General features: G+C 37.4%; 1 protein-coding gene across 5 annotated transcripts in view; it reads left to right on the top strand.

Annotated features, from left to right (window-relative positions):
- RUNX1T1 (RUNX1 partner transcriptional co-repressor 1) overlaps positions 1–24,387 on the top strand; it is a 114,843-nt gene that overhangs the window by 74,792 nt on the left and 15,664 nt on the right. For all 5 annotated transcript variants that reach the window (XM_066565492.1, XM_066565479.1, XM_066565502.1 and 2 more), the window contains 5 exons: positions 2,435–2,616; positions 10,419–10,669; positions 12,015–12,100; positions 12,732–12,933; positions 20,990–21,058. In XM_066565492.1, the coding sequence (XP_066421589.1) occupies positions 2,435–2,616; positions 10,419–10,669; positions 12,015–12,100; positions 12,732–12,933; positions 20,990–21,058 (790 nt within the window). The remainder of the gene's footprint in view (positions 1–2,434; positions 2,617–10,418; positions 10,670–12,014; positions 12,101–12,731; positions 12,934–20,989; positions 21,059–24,387) is intronic.

The raw sequence follows: 24,387 nt of genomic DNA on the forward strand, positions 1-24,387 counted from the left end.
CTCTATGAGTACACTCAAGTTGCAATAGGGAGAATATTGATGTTTCCTTCTGCATTCAAAATTAGTTCTCATTATCTTCCCAAAAACTAGTTCTTGTGTATCAGGGCCATAGTGATCAGAAGCAGTCTGCACCCTTGACCTACCTATAGAGAAGTCCTGATTAATATTCTCCCAACAATCAAATTATTTATTACTATATGGTTTGATAAAGATTGTTTAGAATAATGTTTTGAGCAGGTTGAAAATACTTGAGCTGAACTATAAATTTTTCAATATTGCTTTTCTTGACTTCGAGTTATGTATTTGTCTAAATATTACTTTGTGCTATTACAAGCCCAAATTATGGGCTTGTAATCATAGTTTTCTTTACTAACTTATAAAAAATTAAGCAACTGAATGTATCTGCTTTTAATAAACGTATTAAAAGCTGTACATGCTTGTTCTGTGCAAAGAAAATCTGTTCAATCTATTTAGATAAATTTATTGGCAAATGTTCATGTTTATGGTTAAAGGGCAAGAATGAACATTTCTTTAGGAGAAGGTAAACAAGTAAAATAAATCACAGTTTTGCTGAACAGTTCAAAATTTGGTTGTCTCTAGGAGTATCTATGCATTAAAAAGGCCCTTTTTTGTTTGTGATAGTGGAAAAGGAACACAAATATGTTGTTTCTTCCTTCATTACTCACCTCCTAAGTAGGGCCTTCACATTTCTACCTCAGAGGCCTGCTGAGATGTAATACATCTTTTATTTATGTACCACTAGTCAAATACTAGATCTGATTCTTTTATTTCTTCTAGATATTTATTTGTAAATATATGTGAACTTTTCCAACTATTTTCTGCCACTCAAGGCAATTGAAGTAGTTGGGTGTCTTGACCTGCATTCTGTGTGAGCTTTTTAAAGAAACAATGAAATTAAAACAAGTGAAAAACACTGCTCACAATACAGTCAGTCCATCTCTCTGATAACTGAAAGAAAATAGATATTTGGTTCTTTCACAGAATATTTCCGTTCTGTGCAGGTCTGAAAAGACCTCCATATTCCACAACCAACTGTCTTTTCATCCTAGGAATAGCTGATAGCAATTTCTAGGTTTTTCACTACTGTTAAAAGTTTCATATGTACTGACTATTCTGGCATTTTTTGTGGCACAATGGTTCTGCTTTTATGGTAACAACAGGTGCTGGAGCAGTTGTCATTGTTATAATGCTAACAAAGTAATTTACCAAGATCCTGGGCTCAAAACTTTTCAGACCATGTGTTTTTTGTTTGGTTCCATGAACATTACTTTTAGACCTTTTTTGACTTCAGAAGTATTTTCCTGCTTAAAAAATAAGAGTTTGTTTGTTTGTGTTTTTTTAAAGAGTTATTTCAAAAGAAAGGAAGCTACTGAAGTTCTGTGTCTTATCTTTAGTTACTAAAGGTCATGAAATTTAATCCAATACTTGAAAATTCTGAGGTGAAAAATCATTGTGCAATAGTGATGGAACAAGAGAGGCCATTGCACATCCCTTTATGGTACAAAAAATAATTAGGTAAAAATGAGTGGCCTTTCCTAGTATCTATGTTGGCATGTGCTGCAAAGAAAGGAAGATGTTTCCCAAGATTTGTAACTATCTCTGCAGGAGGAAGGGACATACGGTTCCACCTGCTCTGGCAAAACGTATGACTAAGTGTGACCTCAGTAAATGGGCAAAATGTGCTGCCCAGGGATCAACCAGCATTTTCAGTTCTCTTTGTCTGAGTCCTTGTAATCTCCAGGCCATGACCCAAGTCCCAGTGGGGCCATGAAAGAACAGTTAGAAATCCTTCAAGCTACATCTGGCTAGGAGGAGGATTGTATCCCTCTGGGTGATTAACTGAAGCTCTGGAATGTGAGATTTTGTTGTAATCTTTATCCTAATGTGCAACTGCAAGTGTAATGGGAAGGCTGAGGGCAATCCTATTCTCAGTCCTGTTCTCCCCAAGGCCCTTAAAGGATGGTGACTGAGGCAGCTCATAGAGTTGCAGATCCCCTGGTTTCAGACATTTTCCAAGTACTAACTGCAGTCTGAATGGGAAACAAAGGATTGTCACTTGTTGAAAACAGCTGCTCCATAGGAGATCAGGTTTTAGACAGTTAGAAAGCAGAAGTCAGCCAAAACAATGCTTTTTCCCTCTTTAAAGATGTGGCATTCAGACCTGGTTTTCTCACAGCATTTACTGTTTTCTTTTACAGTTTTGGTAAGCTCCCATCCTTCCATGCATATTTAGTACAGCTGTAGCCACTTTTGGAGGCTGCCTCCTTTCAGGCAGCTAACCACAAACCTAGCTGGGAATGATGGCAACAGTTTCAACTCAAAGCAGGCTTTCCTCTGATTTCTGATTTTTCTTCTTCATCTGTGTTGAAACTGCTTGCAAGCTGCCCTCTTAACACGTGCTGCTCTCTTGCAGGCCAATCTGCCCCTGCTGCAGCGGGAGCTGCTGCACTGTGCAAGGCTAGCCAAGCAGAACCCAGCCCAGTACCTCGCCCAGCACGAACAGCTGCTTCTGGATGCCAGCACCACCTCACCTGTTGACTCCTCAGAGCTGCTTCTCGATGTGAACGAAAACGGGAAGAGGCGAACTCCAGACAGGTGAGCACCTTTCCTGTCCTGCCCACAGTGTCTGTGGGCCCAAGGTGCTGAGCTCCTCCAGCACAGGGGCAGCATGAGGGTGGGTGCTGAGGGAATACTTGGGTGGTCCAAGACGTGGGTGCAGGTCCTTCACATCCAACCTGACCGTGAATGCTTCCAGAGATGGTGCATCCACCACTCTCTGGGAAACCAGTGTTTCACCACCTTCCATATTAAAAATTTCTTCCTAGTCTGAATCTACTCTCTTATTAGCTTAAAATCATTCCCCATGCCCTTTCATAAGAAGTCCTGCTTATTCATGTCTGCATATACACACCTACATGTGTATATATAGAGAGCTGCATACACATATATATTCCTGAGTATATAAATATAATACATGCACACACTGATTCAGTCACCTCAGGACACACTGTGGTCATATCCACACAGAAGTAATGGTCAGCCACTACTGTATTTGTGCACAGTATTTCAGTCATGTAGTGCCAAGCAGCAGATTATGCCAGCTCCATATGCAAGTCCTTTGCATCTGACGTTTTGTTGAACTCAACATTAAATGTGAGGAGAGTCGCTAGGCATTTATATTGGGAAGTACAGGGCAAACCCCAGAGCACACTCAGGGCTTTGACTCCTTCTGTTGTGCTGTATTTCCATATCCATACATGGAATATGCATAAGGGTATTTCTTTCAAAGAGGAGAAATGTTCACTGCAATCTGTTTTGTTGTTGAGTTGTGGGGAGTCCATGCAGAAATGGGACAAGTGAATGCATGTGTGTGAAGTACAGTGGCTTTAGGGGTATGGAACAATTTTTATTTTTTGGAATAAAGTTCTTTGTTCAGTGTTACAAGGAAATTACTCTTGTGGTTATTTACTTTTAAGTGCCTTCCTATGCTAATGTTAGAAATTCAACTGGCATTTACATTTTACCTTTGGGAAACTCAGGTATTGTATTTTTCATTGATTTGTTTGCCATGGGTTTTATGGTGTGGAAAACTTTTATTATGCTTTTCTGCAAAATACCACTACCTGTATGCCTGAGGTATGCAAGTATCCTAGTTACCTTTTAAATGAAAAAGATGATTTGCAAAGTCAAGAAGCCTCATAACTTTGTATAGGTAACATTTTTGTATTGGAACAGGCTCGAATGGCACAAAAATAAACAGAAAACAAAGTCTGAAAGCTCACAGTAAAACTTTAGACTTTTCATAGCCAGAAGTGAAAAGTAAAATCTAAAGTCACATAGCCATTAGATAGAAAAAGATGTGAAAGTATTTGAAATTAGTTTTCCTGAGACTGTGTTTCAGAAAAATCACAATGAACCGGCAAGAAAATTAAGGTATAGCAGAAAAACTCCTTTTATATGTAGCTACGTTCTTTCCACCAGATTTTCCAGACAAGTAGACCAAACTGAAGGAGCTATTGAGGTTAATACAAGCATGTTTGTGCACCTCAGAAAGAGAAAGATGATTACTTTTTGGACATTATACCTGTATTCTCTTACATGTGCAATGAAATAATTTTTCCAAAGCCAAAATTTAGTATCTTGGGAGTAGTTCTGTATATTCTCAATCTTTGCAGAGTTGTGTAGCAAAACATCTGTTAAAAAGGCCTCTTAATATCTTGTGAATGACTTAAATGTCAGCATGCTGTACTCTGGTTCAGTAGCAGACACAGCATTTTTCCTACAAGGAGATAGACACACATGAAATTATCTCATAAGCCAGTGAGGTATTGCTTGACAGAATACAGACAAGAAGAGGGATGTGCTTTCCCGACAGCCCTCACTCACTGTTTTCTTTCCTGTTAGTGGAGAGGAGTATTACTCATATTTCCCATAAGGCCACAAAGGAAAAATGTAAAATAAAGTCTTTCCTTTGCATTTGGAATAATGCTCCCTCTCTTTGAGACCCTGTTTGACAGAGTTGAATTTTGGTTATTTTGTAGTAAGTACTGTCTCACCTGTGTTATCTTCAGTCCTGCTTGTGAGGGAGAAGATGGGTGGTGCAGGTAGAAACTAGGACAAGAACTTTGTAATGGAAAGACCCTGTATTGATTTTATAATAAAAAGGACGTAAGATTAGCACATAAAAGGACCAGCAGATCAGGAGATATTGGATTTTAAAGTCAGCCTTCATCTTTTAGTTAAAACTGAGGCCCAGACCTAGAGATATTTTGGTATGGTTTATGAATTTTCTTCTCAGCATTTCCTTTTAGTTAAAAAGGTGCTCTTAAAATTCCTGAGTCTTTCCTTGAAAGCCAAGTACCTTTGGCTTCACAACTGAAGTCTCTCTTAGGCTGCGAACAACTTGGGGAGTCATGCAGCTTTTAGCGTAAGGGGTAGATAGTTTATCTTCCATTGTTGTGGGTAAGAGCCTGTGTTTGAATTCCCAGGGTCCAGGGAGGGTGTAGCATGGGGTGTCCCATTGGCCTGCACACTCCAAGGTGCAGCAGCTTCTGTCAGTTGCAGCCTGAAATTCAGCTCCTTAGTTCTGGGGAAGTGGTGTTTCAAAAAAACCCATCCTTTCTTTTTGACCCTGCAACTGTTTGCTGTCATGAAAAAGGCTCACATGAAAAAGAGACTGCCCAGTGGACTCATTGGAATGTTACCTTGAGCTTAAAAAATAAGTTGCTTTTGTTCAGTGTCAAGCAGCCCTGTCACTGGTTAGTCACATCTACGTCTCCATTGTCTATGACTATAATAAAAGCTATACAGAAAAAAATACGTGGTAGTGTTGGCTGAGCCAAGTTCAGTGGAGTTGTCTTGTGCACTCAAGAACATTTGTGCAACAGATTTAGTAAAAAGAACAAGATGCTTTTGGAAAGATTCTTAAATTTACTGAATTGGAGTCTGCATACCTTTTAATTTGGTTAATGTAAGTAAATCAACCACAAAAAACTGTCCTCAGAGGCTGAACATGCCTAGACTGAGTGAGTATTGAAACCAAATACTTGTCTGACTTTATACTCATTACACTATTAATTATTTTAATTGTTTACAGAGGAGCCTGAGGAAACATCTGGAAATAGACATACCTTTTGTTTAGAAATATAAGTAATTTTCAAATATACTAATAAAAATTCAGCAGAAGATAGCAGACATACTTTAAGGGAAGGGTTTACTGTGACTCCATGGCTAGTAAATGAAAAAAAATTTCTCAAAGGCCACCTCCTTCCAGGAGAACTAAGTGCAGCTGAAGTAATTTTGATTGAAGATGTGTGTCTTACTGAAGTAAACTGTGGTATCTTTTTCACTTCCCAAGGTATATGATATAGATGTATAGATATATAGTTATACACAGGCATGTATTGTATATAATGTATATGTTATATATATATATACATACACATTTATATTTTTCATTTGGGCATGGGTAACTGCATACTATTAATTCTATTAGAGGAAGAGTACAGTAGAAGATTAGGCAAAGAAGGTGGAACAAATGTTACATGTAACCACAGCTGCCTCATGATTTTTTGTTGAAGAAAATCCACATACAGTATTTTTTTCTTCTGCTTATAATTTCAGAACCTTTTTTGCATATCCATTTTCCAATTCTTGTTATTTATCTGCATATCCAAGTCTACTGTATGTGAGGTTTTATAGAGCAATCTGACAGCCGAGCTTTGTGTTTTACTGAATGTTTTCTTGGTGCATATGGTCTGACACGGATGAGCAGCCACGGTGAGATTTTGGAGTCTATTAAACTAGCTCATTAAAAAGATCAATCTGTTTCTGTAATAACACTGGGAACCATCAGTCACTGCAAGAGAGGAAAACTGACACCTGAGGAGACAACACATTTTGGTAATTTGTTCATGACATGTCATGAACAAAGTGTTCACTGTGTTTTGTTTACAAGTTTTGGAGTTTACATTCTACTGTAATAAAGCAAAGGAACTTGGACCACAGTAAGTTTTTATTTTGGTGAATGAATGCTTAATTATAAATCACATGATTTTAAATACATTAACAACAAAAAACTTTGTGCTAATTACTCATCCTTTGAGCTTGCTGGAAAAGGCTCATGGCATGTGAGCATGCCATATAGTGACTCTACATTTATGACAGTTCTCTACTAAGTGGATATAGGATAACAAAAAATTCTGTTAGAATAACATTATTTTGAGTGAGAAGAAAACAAAAGTGGCTATGATTGTGTTGTGACTTTAGAAAGTGCTGCTGTGGTTGCAGTACACTTGGAACCAATGACATGAAATAGATGTCGAAGGTACCTGGGCACAGAGATAAATTTTGATAATACTGTTAGTAAATCTTATTTGAAGAGGCTCCTCAGTATCTCAGTAAGGTGAAGGATGCTCACGGCTCTTACATCTGTGCTCCTTGTATGCCACGTGTAATTATGAGGAATTTAAAAAGAATTTGTAATATGAATTGTTAGCAAGGCAGAAAAGTAATTTTTTTCTGTAACACAGTATTATAAACAGATACTTTATTCCTGCAAAGCATTATCATTTGTTTGATTCATCAAACCTTTATTGGTGGAAGTCAGTTTAAATCAAAGCATCTTGCACAAATAGTAGATGAACAGCTTTGTCTCCTTCATGTAAGCTGGCTTTAGTTTTCTTTGAAATTTGTGTAATACTCCTGATCAGGTGAAACCCAATTTTCTAGCCAAGGCAGTTTTGCATGGTCAGATTTTCTACCCAGGAAATTATACATAAATTGCAATAATTTAAAACTGAAATCACAACCTAAAACCAACATAAATTCCATTAAATGCATACAGGCTAAAAAGTAGTGTCTATTCTGCTGTCCTTAATCTAAGTAAATCATGGCTTTAAGTAAAATGACCCCTTGTGTGTTTATAGCTGAAGGACTCCATCTTTGTCATATTAACAATTTTCCAAACAACACTGTTGATTTAAAGGCACATCAAGGAAAAAGGTGGCCAAGAGGCGTAAGGAAAAAAGTGCCAGTTATGTTTCCTACACACTCACTGTTATTTCCACTCTACAGCTTCTGGTTACTTTGCAAAATCAGATGAAAGCAGAATAAAATTGTGATGGTGTTATATTTGGAACTACTGTTCACATGGGTGTGCCAGTTACTGGGAAATAGGAGTGCTTCCTCAGGCACCTGGGAAAATGCTGTTGCCCCACAGGGGTGAGACCTAAAAGAATGAGTAGGACTGAGATCAGAAGCAGACTAGTAGGTAAAATTCAGAGCATCTGAATTATGGCACTCTTCAGTACCTCATCTTTTATCACTCTATTCAGTGTATTCATATATAGTAAATTTGGCAGCAGTTCCTGTTCTGATGAGGTTTTCTAAGTTGTTACCTTTTTATATATTTTTATGTGGTCAGAAACATAAAATGAGTTTATGTACAGTCTCATTCTGGTATTCTGGTAAGCTGTTTATTTGGTCAGTGCAGAAAATATAACAACAAATTGTAGAATTTAATTTCTACACCCAGAAAAGACATAGTAAAAAACATCATTTCAGTAAATATGTTTTCAAAAGTCATGTTAGTTTCTATGTTAGTCAGAGTTCAGTGGATATGCTGGTGTGTTTTCCAAGCTAAAGTAGTGCATTCCAGTTAAGGTAATTAAGTACAAAGCATTCTTAAAAAACACAGAAATACCTGTACATTAGGTACAAATATATACATTTGTATGAAAATATATGACTTTAACATCAAGCTGTAGTGCAGAAAAGGAAAACTGGATTCCCACTTGTCCCAGTTTTATCTCAGTGATCAAGTCAATGAGTTATTTAATTGTTTGCTGTTTCTGACTTTTACCCATCTAAGTTAGAGAACATTTTAATTGTGGTACTAAAGGACTTAGGTGAATTATTAGTTTGCCTTGTACAGACAGAAAAGTCAATTTCTTTTGCTTGCATAGTATTTTGACAACTGGAGGATAGGCACACTGACTTGATGTAAATATGTGCAAAGAAAACACACACCAGCCACTAAATACAAACTTGTCTTGAAGAGCTGTCATAAACATCACCACCCATTGGGAGTTATTGCAAGCAGGTACATCGTGCCAAAACTAATAAAAAATATACGATGGACCTCAGGTTTTCTTGGTTAGGAGTTTTCACAGCCATGCTGCATTTCTTTTGGAACAAGGTATGTGCTCCACTTTAGCAAAGTATGTCTTTTATATCTGCCCAAAATGAGAATAGATGTCCTGCTGTGCTGGTGAAAGATTCTTCCCTTTTTGCCAAATTACAGTTTAGTAAAATATATATATACCTGCAGCTTCTCTGGCATTAGTAATTTTGGTGAGGTCTCTGAGAAATTGCTTCACTCCTTTTGAAAACAATGCAGCCCATCTTTTAATTTCCTGCTGCTAGTTACAAGATCTTAGTTTGATTCTCTCTCTCAGAGGATATTGGCAATGATTTGGTTTCATCCTTCCTCTCATTGGCCTTAAATGGGAACCTGTTGAGGGGTGACAATACACTGTTTCCCCACAGACAGTCGCTCAAGGGTAGTTGATTGGCTTCTGGGGGAAGGTTTGTTGTAGAGCAGTTGGTTTTAACAATAGGCAAACAAGAAAATTTGCTCAAATTTACCTTTCTCTCAGTGTCAAAAAATTGTGTTATTACTAGGAATGATACATTATGCCATCCCTTTATTCCAGAGGATAAAGTTCTTTTATAAAAAAACTGGAATATAACAGCAGTTTATGGAGGGAGGAATGAAACTGCAGTTTGCAATATTTATATCTAAGAAACTTTCTGATCAAAACTAATATTTTGTAGGTTTTCTTTATTCATGTGGTTTAAAAAACCCCAAACATTTCAGTGAAATGAAACTTCCCCAAAGGGGTTGTGAACCTGTTGAAGTAACTGTAGGGTGGGTTTTTTTGCTTGTTTGTTTGTTTGGGGGTTTTTTGTTTGTTTTTCTTTCCTTTTTTTAATTTTTTTTCTTTTTTGTTTGTTTGTTTGTTTATGAGTTTTTTAAAATATAATTTTAATGGAGAATTAGTTTGGGGTGAGTTCAAGGTTCTCAGGCAGAGGTGTCAAGTAGAGAGTTCTTTGGAAATAGCTGATTTGAATTTAATTGAAGAGCAACTAGAACATAAAAAACCCCTGTCCTTCTCCTCAGTAGCTCTTCCAAGTCACCTGAGCATAAAGCCCCTGTCTAAGAGTAATGGAGTGGGAAGTCCTGAACATTACTGAGGACTTGAGTCTAGCCACATCTTCCTGCAAAATTAATGATAGTCACAGCACCTTTGCCCAGATGGTGCAAAAATCTCTGAAGGCTGCATTTCTCATCATTTAGAGTCGATTCTTCCCCAAAGTCACTGTGTGACATTGATCTTGATGGGAGCTCATGGTATGCTGAGCTTCAGCACACTGACATTCACTATGGTATCCTCTTGAAAACAAAACCATTTCTTGAATGGCAGGTTCCTCCTAATCACTATAAGCTGTAGCACTACTGAATATTGGAATTTCTTGGTGCCTAGTTTCATGTATCAGTTGATGGTTTCACCTCTGCAATTGCATGTGCATCTACCCCATCAGTCTGTGATCTCAGCAAAGGCTGCTTGCTCTCCAGCCCCTCGTTAGGTGGCTCTGTCAGAACGCTCACCCTGATAGTATTTCTCAAGTTACAGGGATGGTTAGACAAGGTGAAGGAGTCCTTTGTATGTTTTGAATCAGCAGTGTTATGAAATGTTCTGCAACATCTCCAAACACACATTTGGAGCAAAGTGAGGAACAATCTTCAGTTCCTGAAGCTGCATGTGTAGGTGGGAGTGCATGTTCCCATCCTCTATTCACTAAGTGAATTAAAGTTCCTTTGCTTTGTTTTTCAGAACCAAAGAAAACGGCTTTGACAGAGAGCCTTTGCACTCAGAGCATCCAAGCAAGCGGCCCTGCACTATTAGCCCAGGCCAGCGGTACAGTCCAAATAATGGCTTATCTTATCAGCCCAATGGTCTGCCTCATCCCACCCCACCTCCACCTCAGCATTATCGTTTGGATGATATGGCCATTGCCCACCACTACAGGGACTCATACAGACACCCCAACCACAGGGACCTCAGGGACAGAAACAGACCTATGGGTAAGGCACGTTGATTTTCTGCATTGTTTTTTTAGGTTTCTGTTTCCCTTGTAACTTTATTTTGTGAACAGGACTTTTTTATCTGCAGTTCAGATATAGCCTTTATGGCTGTTTGTCCATCCAGCTGCTTCTAATGGCCTTATTTCAGATCTGTGCTTGTAAAAGTGGGTTGAATTGTGTCTCTTAAGTAAGAGGGACAGAAATGGAAGGAACCTGTGTTTTCAAAGCTATATGGATGACATGGACACTCACGTGTATGGCAGGCAAGGATAGGTAGAGCCATTTATTTTTCTTCTAATGTCAGATTTGTGGTGATAGCAACATCAAAATAGCTTGATTTCAGCTTAGAGCAGAAGAAAGTTGTTATCTTTCAAAAAAGTGTTTTGTGTGTGACATGTCCAGAGTGTGGAGGATGTGAACAGCAGAAGCACCAGCCACACCCCGTGTAGCACAGTTTGATTTAATGGAATGCCTGATACTCTTGGATTTTGTTTCACATCTGCACTTACTGTTCTTCCTTGTTTAAAACAAATCTTCAGTAAAAGAGGAACACTTACAAATATTCAGCATCTGTATAGAGGAGGCTAAGCAAAGAACAAGTGTTGGTTCCCCTTAAGTGTTGATAATAAATACTGGCTTGGCTGTATCATGTTGTCAGCTGCTCTGATATATGTGCTACATTTTAACCACATGTTGTTTAAACATCTGTGGAGGGATGAACCCTTAATGATGCTCTGTTGACATGGTAGTAATTACTGTATTTAGTGAAATAACACTGAGTTTATACTAATATTTTTTTCAACTCTCTGAAGTACAGCTAGTATTATATGCAGTGAGTTACCAAATAATTGCCTTGCTGACTTCAAGTACTGCAAACGAAAAATTATATATTGTAGTATGTTATATTTATGTATACAGTAATTGTACATAGTCTGAAAGAGTTATGTCCATTTTTGAAAGGTCATCTTGCAATGTATAGAACTTACATAATTGAAGACATGAAATTGGACAAAATAGTAGCATCTTGTGTGAGGAAAAGTACAGAAAAGTACTAAAGAGAACTTAGAGCAAAGTTTTTTTGAAGTATTTTTTTGTTTGGTTGGTTTTTTTGTTTGTTTTTGTTTTGGTTTTTTTTTGGTTTTTTTGGGTTTGTTTTTTTTTTTTTGGTGGTGGTGATATTCCTGATGCTAGAACAGGTAATATATGATATATATGATGGTTTTGTCTATAGGCTCTTTTTTTTTCTGGTTTGTTTTTTTTTTTTTTTTTTTTGTTTTTTTTGTTTTTTTTTTCCGCCCATAGAGGACTTCCAATGTTGTAAACATAATTTGCTCCTCTTTGACAGGGTTGCATGGCACACGTCAAGAAGAAATGATTGATCACAGGCTAACAGACAGAGAATGGGCAGAAGAGTGGAAACATCTTGACCATGTAAGGGCTAAATATCAATATATGTGTAATTGTCTGAACAGAGGCCTTCCAAGATAGGAATTTAAAATTTTTATTTTGAAACCTATCTGAATTCCAGGACAGGTTTTGAAAGCTTTGCTTATTAAATCAGAGAGCTTGATGTTCCCCATTAGATAGTTCATACCAGGCCTTCCTGATAAGTGTCTCCTGCATTATCCTAATTATTACAGTCTGCTAATAGAGGAATGGACTTTCTCTATAAACACTGGATCTGGGGCTTGGATTTGTTCCTGAATTTATTATCTCTTGTAAAATTTGTAGGCATCAATTCTGGACCACATCTTGTGTCCTCTCTGGTGCCATGTAGTACTAGTGGCAGGGCTACAGCCTGTTCAGTTTTTTTCTCCTTGTCTTTGCTCTTTTTCCTGTAAGTCCCTATCTGTATAGTGTCGGATCACCAGTTAAAAAGGAAGGGATTGTCATTCTTAGAACAAGTCTAGAATTTTTCAGCTATAGTTGAGGTTAGCAGAGAGGGGCTCCTTCATTATTAAAACCCATGCACTCAGCACACTGACATTTTCTTTATTATTATGTCACTCTGTGAACAAAAAGTTCTTCTTTGTTTCTGTGCTCCATCCACTGCTGTGAACAGTTGTTGAACTGTATAATGGACATGGTGGAAAAAACCAGACGATCTCTCACTGTCCTACGGCGATGTCAGGAAGCAGACCGCGAGGAGCTGAATTACTGGATACGGCGGTACAGTGATGCGGAGGATTTAAAAAAAGGCGGAAACAGCAGCAGTAGTCATTCCAGACAGCAGAGTCCAGTGAATCCAGATCCAGTTTCGTTAGGTACAGTATCCTCATTGAAAATCGTGTGCTGATTCTCTTTAAGCTTAGCTAAGTGATAGATGATGTTTGCATTTGTTCTGATTCTTCTGCTATAGTGATGATTCCTCTCTGCTGACTGCTGAATTCACTATAACTCTTATGCCCAAACAGTGGTGTTTCTGGGTGGAATGGCTTGAGGTTTCTTGGGTGATGCTTGGTAATTTGCTTTCCATTCTGCAGAGTCTGAGAGGATGGGGTGAGAGGACAGACTGTCATGTAGGGGAGGCAGAGCAGTGAGATGTGCACTGACTCTCTGTCCCTTCTGACTCTTTCTCTTTCCTGATTGTTTAAAAAAATCTGTAGGTGCTCCTGGATTGTGATTTGAAACAGAGGGCTGTCACCTTCTTAAATCAAATTCCTTAACTTGGAAGTTGTCTTTCTAAGGAAATGGAGTTGTAAAGATCTAGGCACTTCTTAGGTGCACTTGGTTTCTGTTTAAGAAAGGAACAAGATCTGGAATGCTCACAGTCATGCATGCATGATCCTCCTAGGTTTGTGTCCATCACTGCAGCTTGTGCAGGTGTGTCTGAGGACTGTTTGTTGTGTAGTTCCATGGAGCTGTCCAGGCCTTGGCTCAGGCAGCAGAGCTTGAGCTGGGTGGGCTGCAGCCACCTTACAAGGACCAGACCAAACAGCTGGGCTGTCCCCCCTGCAGACCTTCACAGTCACTCTCACACAGTGCCTCACACAACTACTCTGAGAGGACTCTGCTCTATAAAGACAAGCTTTTAATTTGGGGCCTTTCTGTGAGTTACTAGTATTTTGGCCTTTTTCTACCCCATCTCCTCACTTTCTTGGCAGATATGATAAAGCAACATATTTGTGATACCTTTTTATTTTTCTTGCTCTTTTGAAGACATCAGGAGACTATGCTTGCTTGTCTAATATTGTCTTATAAAAAATAAATTGTCTGTATCCAATGCCATCTACTCAAAATCATCATAAATTCTGTTCATTACTAGAATTACAGAATAGAATCAGTAGAATGTGTATTATTTTGCAACTATATTTTAACTGAGTTTTCCTTTTGCCTTTAAGAATAACTTACCAAGTCAAAAATTTATTTAATTGCAAATAGAAAAACAGAAAAAAATCTAATCCCATCTCCATCATTCTCTTAGTAAATTTCTAGAGTTACTGCTGTAATATTTGGTGCCTCTTGATAACAAACAAATCTTTTTTGTGTGAATGTCAAATTGCTTGAGTCAATAGCTCTATAAATGTGCTCCAATCAGTGGGAGGAAGGGTTATGGAAATGCGTCCATAGTTCACTAATAAGTCTGGTCCCTGGAGGAGCCCTTCTCAGAAAGTATTCAGGTAATGGCTTGTATGAACAGTGCTAAGTGTAATGTAAAGGAAGACTCATAAATACGGCATCTGAAACGTCAATCACATTTGCAACCTCAGGAAGAACACTTGTGAATAGATCTAAAGCAGTGGCTCGCTTCTCTAGTGAAGCTGTGATGCAAAAAGAGCAAGGCCGTGCTGCTTGTGTACTTAGTAGGGAGAAAAAATGAAAGTTCTCTAAGGAAACTGGAACTCATGACATACATCAAAACTTTATAGATAATATAATCTTGCAATATTATATAATATAAATATATTATATATATTATATTATATATATAATATAAATATATTATATATATTATATTTAATATTATATATATAATATATATATTATATTAAATATAAATAATCTTGCAATATTGCAAGAAAAATAGTCATCACCACAACAATAGGTACATAAGATAAAATGAAGATCAAGCATACAGTTAGATCCCTATATTAGCATTTGTTTGTTTATATGTCAAGATGAATTCTTGGAAACAGCAAAGTCTTCTGGCTTCAAAGATAGTTATACAGCATAGTCTTTGGCATTGGATATATCGGTCAGCTCTGCATTACTGTGGGTACAAATGAAATGGTTGGAGTCCATTCAATTTTAACACGTCCACTTTGGTTATTTGGTTGAAAAAATACTTCTGAGACTCACAAACATGAAACTTGTATAGCTTCAGTGATGTAGCATCCATATCAGTTGTAAATATTGGTTAGAAGTGCTTTTATGTCTGACATGACAGGGAGAAAATGCTTACTTTGGAGTCTATGGAAAGCTAATCCTTATATTTCCTCAAATCTGGTAGTAATCTAGTTAACGAAATGAAAATCCCTAACATTCAGAGGTATAACGAAACTAAAGCAGTGTCTGTGAGCCTTGAGATGCTTTAGGGCTTTTTTATTTTGGGTTTGAAGTGGGGGAAAAGGGATTGGAAAATTGCTCCAATATTTTAATTAAAGTACCACAGCATGTACATACTGGGGGGTTTGCTACAGAGATTCTAAATGTCAGTGAATTCCCTTTGTACCTTTTTCTGTTTTTTTTTTTCTCAACAAGATAATCCAGCCTTTAAATCCATCCTGTCATCTCCACTAGCAAGGGAGAAAAAATAGGGTGCCATATGGCTACATTATCTGTGCCTTTCTTTCTTTTTCTTTATGATTCAAATATCATCACTGAAGTGATAACTTCTCATTACAAACATGCCACAGTCTTCATAGATAGGTCTTGCTGAAAAACTCTGACCTGAGATCTAGCATGGATAATTTGAGTTGAAAAGTAATTGAAGAAAATTCTGGTGGTCATTTTGAACCAGTAGACTTTTTTCATGCCAAGGATTTTTCTGCTTCTTTTAATTTGACATCACTGTAAATCATGTTGAGCCTGGAAGTTTGCAATATCTGATCAATATTTTTCTGTTGCTATTTTTAATTTAAAAATTAAATTAAATACTTGATCATTCATTTTAATTAAAAGTAATCCAATATACACATTAGCTAGCTACAACAGGTTACAAGCTCCCATTATTCTCCAAGAATGTGCTGAAGGTAAGAGGGTCTTTTCAGTCTGAATAATACATGTTTATGAAAGTCTAGAAATGACTCAGACTTTATATATATTCACTTGATTAACTGTGATGGTCTATGAAGTGAATAATACATCATCCGACTCCTCCATTTCTGCTGAAGAATTTCAGTACTACATACTGCAGCAGGACTGCAACTTTCATCCTAATATTGAATAATTACCCATATCAGACGCTGTATCTGAAATACACACAGTAGGATAAATTAAAGATGAGGGTTCTTCAGCATCATGGGTTATAAACAAGATCTATAGCCATACTGAGTGCAGCTGTGGCTCTAGATAAGTGGAGCAGGCACACATCAGAAGGTCTGCAGCAGTGTTGATATTTTGTGTCTGTTGAATTTATCTGAATGGAAATCTTACAAAATAGAGTTTGAAATCTCCAACTGAAGAGTGCAATAACTGCAGGATTTGCCTCAGGAAACCAGGATTCTCAGAAGTCTATGAATTTGTGAAAAACACATAGGTTAGCCATTTCTTAATACATTTCTAAATGTTAACCCTTTCAGACACTTTTTATTTTTTCTAAAGCTGTTCACCATCATGTTTTCAGTGTCAGCCAGAGCATTCCTGCCAAGACATATCTATTCAGGCTGTGATGATAAACCTGTTCCTTTGCCATTTGCAGATAATCAGCAGTGCTGTGATATGCATGATATTCTCAACATGAGCAAACCATAATGCTGTGAATACCACAGTAACATTTATAACTTGTAATTCTAGAATGTAAAGCCTCTGTGATACTGGTCACTGATGACATTAAGTATTGCTCTTAATCCACTCTCTGCATGGGAGGCTTGGGCTGGATTGTGGCTTAGTGAACTGCATGCTGTTAGGTAGGGCTCCAACTGCAGAAACATTGCATGTGTGTGTTCTCAGTGCTCAGCTCTGACATGGCCTCTGCTTGAGGATAATTCAATAATACAGTACCTATGTGGCTTTTCTTTTCTTTTTCTTTTACAATGAGAACATAACAACTATATTTTTAACACAATTTCAAGGGGTGTTGCAATAGCCACAAAAATGTATTAGAGGGCAAAGAAGGGCAAAGATGTACTTAAAAATACTGGGAACACTTGCCCCCCAACCAGGTTTGCAAGGTAGTCTCATCAGTGATACCCACCTTCAGATCTCTATCTCTATTTTTCATTATGTGGAACTGGCACATTTTTGAACTTGACTCTTACAAACAAGGCAGTGAATATTTTATATTTGTTGCTCTGAGAATTTTTTTTTCGTTTGTTTTCTGTGTCCCACTAATGGTGTTACATTTATTATAGGATGGAATGAAGCAGAACTTGCATTTGAAATATGGAAACCACATAAATACATAAAAAGGCATATATCTTTAATTTGTTCAGGGCTGTTTATATGTAGCTTCTATTATTTTTGAGCCTCAATATTCAGTACAGCATGCAGGGTATTATTATCACTGCCAGTATTTTCATGAATGCAGTAAATTGTAAAAGATCATCAAAATATCAGCTGTTCATCTCCATTTCTTAATACTTTGTGTTATACACTTGCATGTCAGTGTTCGGCGATAAAAAACTCAATTCTTTTGTTTTGCCAGCTTACCTTCTGTCCTTCTTTCCAAATGTGAATTAGGCTCTTTGAGATTACTGAACAATTCTTTTCTTTCTAAGTCTTTCTATTCTGTTTTCTTGGGTTTGAGCCTTATGATCACATAAGACTTCATATAATTTATTTGGTCCTAGCCTTTCATCTCAGTTTCACTTTGCAGATCCATATTTATGGCTGCTCTTACAACTCTCCACATCTCTGCACATCACTCTCTTTCAGCACCTTTTCTCTTTATCTTAAAGCCACCAAAAATTTTCATTAGAATGTGAGAGCTGAAACCAATGCAATTTCTTTAGTTTTCTTCAAATGTATTCTTCTCCCACTCCAACAACTTTTTTACTATTTCACAAGTTTATTTCACATTACAATAGAAAACTCCCATACCATTTTTGATATCAAAAGTCTCTTTTGTTTTTACCTCTTTTAAACACTTACAGACAAGTACAGACTATTCTCATATACATATATGCTTTTTATTTTCCTTGTTCATCTTTTTCCTTTGGTTCAGTAAGAACTGGACTCATTACCAACACATGCTTTCATGCCTTGCCATGAATTTCAAGTAAATTCAGTAGTGTACATACTGTTGTTCTGCATAATGGTATTGTTGCATTTTCACCATTAACAAACCTTCGTTATAATGTCTGACATGTAAAGCTTTTCCAATATCCTTTTCTGAATGATCTGCCTTGTCACTTCAGATTATTCTTATTGTTGTCTGATTTCATTCAGTTTTATTCTAGGCAGCATTTACTTTGACTTCTAGGTGCTGCAGTTAGTTATTTAATATTATGTGTTGTCCTCATTATGGCTTTTTGCAGTTGCTTTTACATTTAGGATTTTAGGGACTTCACTCAGCTGTGTTAATCTTGGTTTGAGATTGGTAGATGTCAAAGTTAAGATCTTTTGTGCTTCAGTTTTAATGAGCAATTTTTGTGATTCTTAAGCTGAAGGTCTCCCTATCTTAAAAACATTAATATGTAAAATTTATGTCCTCTGGTCATTTCCTGTAGTTTAGCCTTAGAAAGAAGATTGTTTTCACGGACTCATCACCACTGACTAAACAATAGCCATGTTACTAAAATTTTTCTGGCTTGGAAAATATGGTTTTTATTATCTTCATAAGTGCTTCTTGTCCTTTTTGTGCACCATTCCAAACTATGGGAAAGTCTCTCATAAGCTCTTGATTTAAGCCTTCTTGCTGAGGATCTTATTCCTCATGTAAATAATTTGTGGTTGGAATAAGAGCTTGATTGATGTTTATGTTTTGGAAATTTTAACAATTATCTGGCAATCTGGTCATTTATGTCATTGAATCCCATTTTTGGAAAGTCATGTGTACCAAAAAATCAGTTCCACATCTCTCTGTCCTTTTTCTTTCTTTTCCTTTTTTTTCTTTTTTTTTCCCCTTCCAAAACTAAGAGCCATAGACTTAAATCAAGGTTATGCTCCCCTTGCACTGGATGGTACCTTAAATACCAGACAGAAAAACTCAATACAAAGCAAAGACATGAATGTTACAAACCCCTTGTTTTGCCACATTTGGAGCCTGGTTGGGTCTGTTCCTGCAGGTATTCCATGAAGAGCAAATAAGAGTGGTTTAATTTTTTGCCTTTATTTTTCTTGAGCCTTCACACAATATTTTCTGCTGTTGCCTCTGTCCCCCTAACAGAACTGGCGCTATGCCTGTAAGTCTAAAAGCTTTTAAGGGGTGAAAACTGTACACAGGGCTATTAGTCATCTCCAGAATTGTGCAAGCCAGGCCATACTGAGAATTTTCCCATTTTTGGTATCAGGTCTGAAATCCTCCATCAAGTTGATTAAACCAATATAAATAGCTGTTTTGCAAAATACACACACACACACACACACACACACACACACACACACACACACACACACACACACACACATACAGTGTTACTATTTTATGCTTGAGAGCTGTGAAAGTCCGCCAACAAAAATCTATTTTAAATTGTTGTCCCATACTTCAATGACAAACAGAAGAGCTGGGTAAATCCACTCAGCTGCCTGTCAGATGGGAAGATGTACTCCCAGTCACTGTCTGCAGATTTTCATGCTAGAAACTACATCTGTGAAACAGTGCACAGGGATTCCCTACTCTCTGTTGAAAAAGCTCCTGTCATTTCCACCTTTATTCGCTCCCTGCAATATTGTCATCTTTTAAAAGCATTTAAGTTTATGTGGGCTGCTGTATATAAACAGCACTGTATGGATACATGTAGTGGTGTAAGAAATTATTTGCAAAACCTGATCTTTCACTTTTTCTTAAAAATACTGCTTTTTGACCAAGTTAGTGAATAAAAGCTCCTAAGATAGAAAACTGAATACATTTAGTCAAAATTAGTATTCCAAGAATGGCAGCTATATTCTTGCTATATTTCAAGCCCAGGCATCAAACAGGTATTTGACGTCTAGCAGCACCTCCAAAAACATTAAAATCTGTCTGTAATGTAACAAATCAAGTTATTTTCTTTAGGCAATTGAATTCTGACACACTGGCAATAGTAATCATGGCAGCGAACTTAGTTTTATGTGTTTGGTTGTATTTTTTTCATTTTGTCCTCTATTACTTTGAATAATAGTTAATCAGTTTTTATATTGCATTTGAAAGGAGCAATTTCAATTTCATCTGCTGAGGATCTCTATACTAAATTTCAGGCCAAAGTGAATTTTCTTTTTGTATCGTCTGATCTTAGCTCTTTGAAGTCCCTGTGAAAGGGATCTTGCTGATTTCAAAACTCTTAGGCCCAGGCCTAAAGGTTAAACCTTAAAAAAAAAAGAGGAGAAGGAGAAAGAGCTGTCAAAATGTGATTGAAATATATGGGTGAATTACGAGCTTCAGCTCCAGTGAGGTTGTTTGGCAGCTTGTATTTAGGGCCTTAACCTGAAGTTAAAGGTTCTGTTTTTCAAACTCTAGCAGCTACAGTTGTCACCATGGGCTCAGACATAGGAAAGCATAGCTCTGAACTTAGAGAAACACCCCTTTGCTTTTCTGTGGACAACTTATTTGATCACTGGAATGACATCTTGACTTTTATCTGCACTCATAACTACTCATTATTTTGCACAGAGCAGAAGTGCCAGACCTGCACTGTTGCCCTTTCTTTTTCCTTTTCATAAATACAATGAGAAAGGACAAAGCATGTCACTCCCTCAGTTTGTCTTGCAAAGCCTCCCTTAAAAGTGTGGATACTGTCATACAGAGTTGACTCAAAACACTGTAAAATAAAAATAAAATGAACATCTTCACTTGGCTTAAGATGAGACATTCAAACGGTAAGAATTGATCTGATCTACGGGACATTCATGAGCTACGGCCGTGGCATCGGCTTTGTTTTGAGGAGAGAAAAGCTTCACTTGATTTCTTTGTCTGAGCTATAATTAAAGAGAAAAGGTATTTTTCTCTAAGCCTTGTTCTCAACAAGCCAGCATTGCTTATGATGCTCTTTCTTTTTCCCTGTTCATCCCCTCCTCCTGCAGAATCTCATCGGGAATTCCTTCACAGGCCTGCGTCTGGATACGTGCCAGAGGAGATCTGGAAGAAAGCTGGTAAGAACTGTTTAAAAACACCAGCTTAGTCGTCTGGCAGCTGTGTGCAGTTGTTAATGCACTGATGTGAGGAACTGGGAGGCGGGGGAAGGGCTTACTGGTAACAAGAAGAAATTGTGTTTAATAATCTTAAACTGGAACTGATCGGGACATTAAATAAATTTATAATAGAAGCATCTGCTGCTATAGTTAGGGGAATATCAGTACTTCCAATGTGGACCCCTATTTTCAGGGCTTCTAATGGTTTCAGGCTGAAACTTGATATGTTAAAAGTTTGTCTGTTAGCAATTTTAAAAAAAAGAGGTTAGTGTGGGTGGGTTTTTTTAAGCTTCAGGGTTCTTACCTAGTTAAAGTAAGAATTCCCAAAGGAGGGGAAAAAAACCCAAGTACACCTGTTAATAAAAAAGACTTCAACTATGCAAAGTAACCATTCTTAATTTAAAAAAGATTTTGTGCCTGTCAGCCCCCAGTGAAGCCTGTGCTCATAAACCTGCAGAGTGTGCAATGAAGTCAGCAAGTTCGCATCTCTGCAGCTGCTCTGGCTGTTTGCAGGGCATTGACAGCATCTGCCTGTGCCTGGAAAGCACCCTGGGCAGACCTTGTGGTTGTGCAAAGTTTTCTTAACTCTGAAACTCTGCCTGAGCACAGGAGTTTCCTGGCAAGGATCCCACTCTGGTGCTGCAGCTGAACCTTTGCTCTTCTGACACTGACATCAGAGCTTCCTTGTTTTCAGAGGGGCCAGGAGGCAGCTCTTGAACTCCTTTGAGATAGTCGAGGAGCTATTTATACACCCAAACACGCCCCCCTGCTTTTGAACACCTGTATAACCATGAAGTCTGCAGCAGCTGTCTGAGCAGCAGTTAATGATTAAATGGCAAATATGCAGCAGTGTTGATGCTTTCTGATCAAATCTCCTGTAAATGCTTGCTGCTTTCCAATGTATTTTAAACTAGATACACAGCATACAGGTAAAAATGTTATGCTGTTATCTTGTTGCATCAGACAAGAAATTGTGTTTTGTGTGTAATGTGGGTTTATTGTATAAAGCCTACATTTTTCAATATGTTAATGTTTTTGAAGCTATTGTATTTTCTGTGAAAAATAGCAAAACTGTGTACATGTTCTTGGTTTTGTCCAAGGAAAGTGTAGCCTTTGTAACTCAGTGCCCAAGAATATTTTCATATTGCCATATTTATGTTAACATTTTAAATGAAAAATGAAAAAAAATATGCAATCCCAGAAAATCTCGCTATGAGGAGCATTATTCTGTTACATTTCAAAAACTTCAGTCCTCTTGCAAAATCTAGGGTTTGATGTAATTTGGCATCAGGTTATTTATGACTCATGGATTCAATACATTAGAAGAAAAAAGTTTCTTCATAATTAACGCAAGTTAGTTGAAGATTTTGACTTGAATTATGAAGTTGGATGTCCATTCACACTGCACATATTCTTGAATGGTAGTGTACAGGACCTGTGATGTCATCTTGTGAACATCTACGTCATCAGTTCCTTTGAAACAAAGTTTTTCCTTTGGTTCCATTTCCAGTCTCTTATTTTCAGGCTGATCTGAGTTTAAATCAAGTGATTGTGCCTGTGAGTTGGAGAATAGAAGAAGTGTGACTCTGCAGGATGCATACCTGAATCTGTTACTAAGTCTAGTCAAACATTAGAAAGCATACTGCTTTCATAAACCATGCTCCTGCATTTTTAGGAGGATGGTCTCAAACTGGAGGTGTCCACAGTTTCATGATGAAGGCAGTAAAGGTGCAATCCAGCTCTCTGAGAATAGGCCTCTGATGCCATTTGAGATAACTGTCAGCAACTGCCAATGGCCACCCTTGCCAGGGTCAGCCTGAGAGTGAGATGATGCAAAATGTTGGGGTGGCGCAGGACTGCACACCTGCCCACCACCTTTCTTTTCTCATCATGTGGACAAATGTGTCGATGAGGTGAGGGAGGAGACCAGGAGCTGGCTGGTGAATCATCATTTTGGGTGAAAGATAAGTACCTCTCTTAAGTCTGCTCCAAGGACTTCAGACCATGCTGAGTAATGCCTATTCCGCACAAGCTGTTTGCTTCCTGGAGTTCTCTTGTGTGTTAATACTGCTCAAAGGGGTGGAAGATTTCAGTTGCATTCCTAAAATGACAGTGAATTTGTGCCAAGAATGCTTAGACAGAGGATGCAGGTACACACATCCTAGGTACTTGGTTTTAAAAACTTGCAGATTTCTGCTCTCTGATACTGGAATCTAATCACTCTTCCTTTTCTGGAAGCACAGGGAAAGGAAGGGTGCTGGTCTTTCTTGGTCTTCATAGATCAGCATTGTCAAGGCAAATAAAAATCTCCTTCGCCATCACACATATCACAAACATACCTTAAACTATGAAGCTTGCCTATAAAATATCTATGCCTATCAATATTCCATGCCTATAAAATATCAGTAGTATTTAGCTTGAGAAGCTGTAAAGAAGATCAATGATACAAAATTTTGTCTGTTTTATTACGTGTTCATGAGTTTGTAATATATTGAAATAATGATGGTGCATTGTGACTTGACATATTTTAACTTATTTATTTTCACACTTAGTATAGCACAATACAAATTCTGTCATCAAATTTAATGGAAATATTAAAATCCAATCCATAGTTTAAGCCAATCAAAAAATAACAGTCAGGCATATGGCCTCCTAAGCACTTTCAGGCATCTTCATGCAAGAGCATGCAAGAAGTGTTGCAAAAATCTTAAGCAATATAGAAGATATGATATAATTTTTCAATTTCTATATTTGGACTGAAAAGTAGATTGTCAGAGATGAAAAACTGCAATTAGAAGTCCATGTAAAAATGTTGGAGCATTTTGCTTCTGTTTATTATAAGAAACTGGCATTTCTAACCATTGCAAACACCTAACTGTAAAACTAAATTTATATGATGTAACAAAAGTGCATCATGTCATTCAAAGATCATTTCTATTAGTAGCAAATATCAACAAGAACACAGATTTTCTTAAAGAAATCCACTTTGTCAGTAACTGCAGTTCATAGACAGGAAACGCCTGTATTTAAGTTGCCTCATTTTTCTGAAAATGGTAATAAAATTGCATCTGTATGTTTGCCTGTGTATATTTCTTTTCTCATGATCAGTGAATGGTTACAGTTGGTAATAAATATTCAAGCACCTTGCAAATGTCCTACCAATTCCCTTTGCTGATCTCCGTGTGCCTGTGGGACTAGAATAGGAATGCATAATTTAAATATAAATTGCCTGATTTGCATATACAATTAGACTAGCTGTAGCTTTGATCGTAAGCAAAAATTATTGTCCT

The sequence above is a fragment of the Molothrus aeneus genome, chromosome 1, assembly GCF_037042795.1.
Source record: "Molothrus aeneus isolate 106 chromosome 1, BPBGC_Maene_1.0, whole genome shotgun sequence".
Taxonomy (NCBI): Eukaryota; Metazoa; Chordata; class Aves; order Passeriformes; family Icteridae; genus Molothrus; species Molothrus aeneus.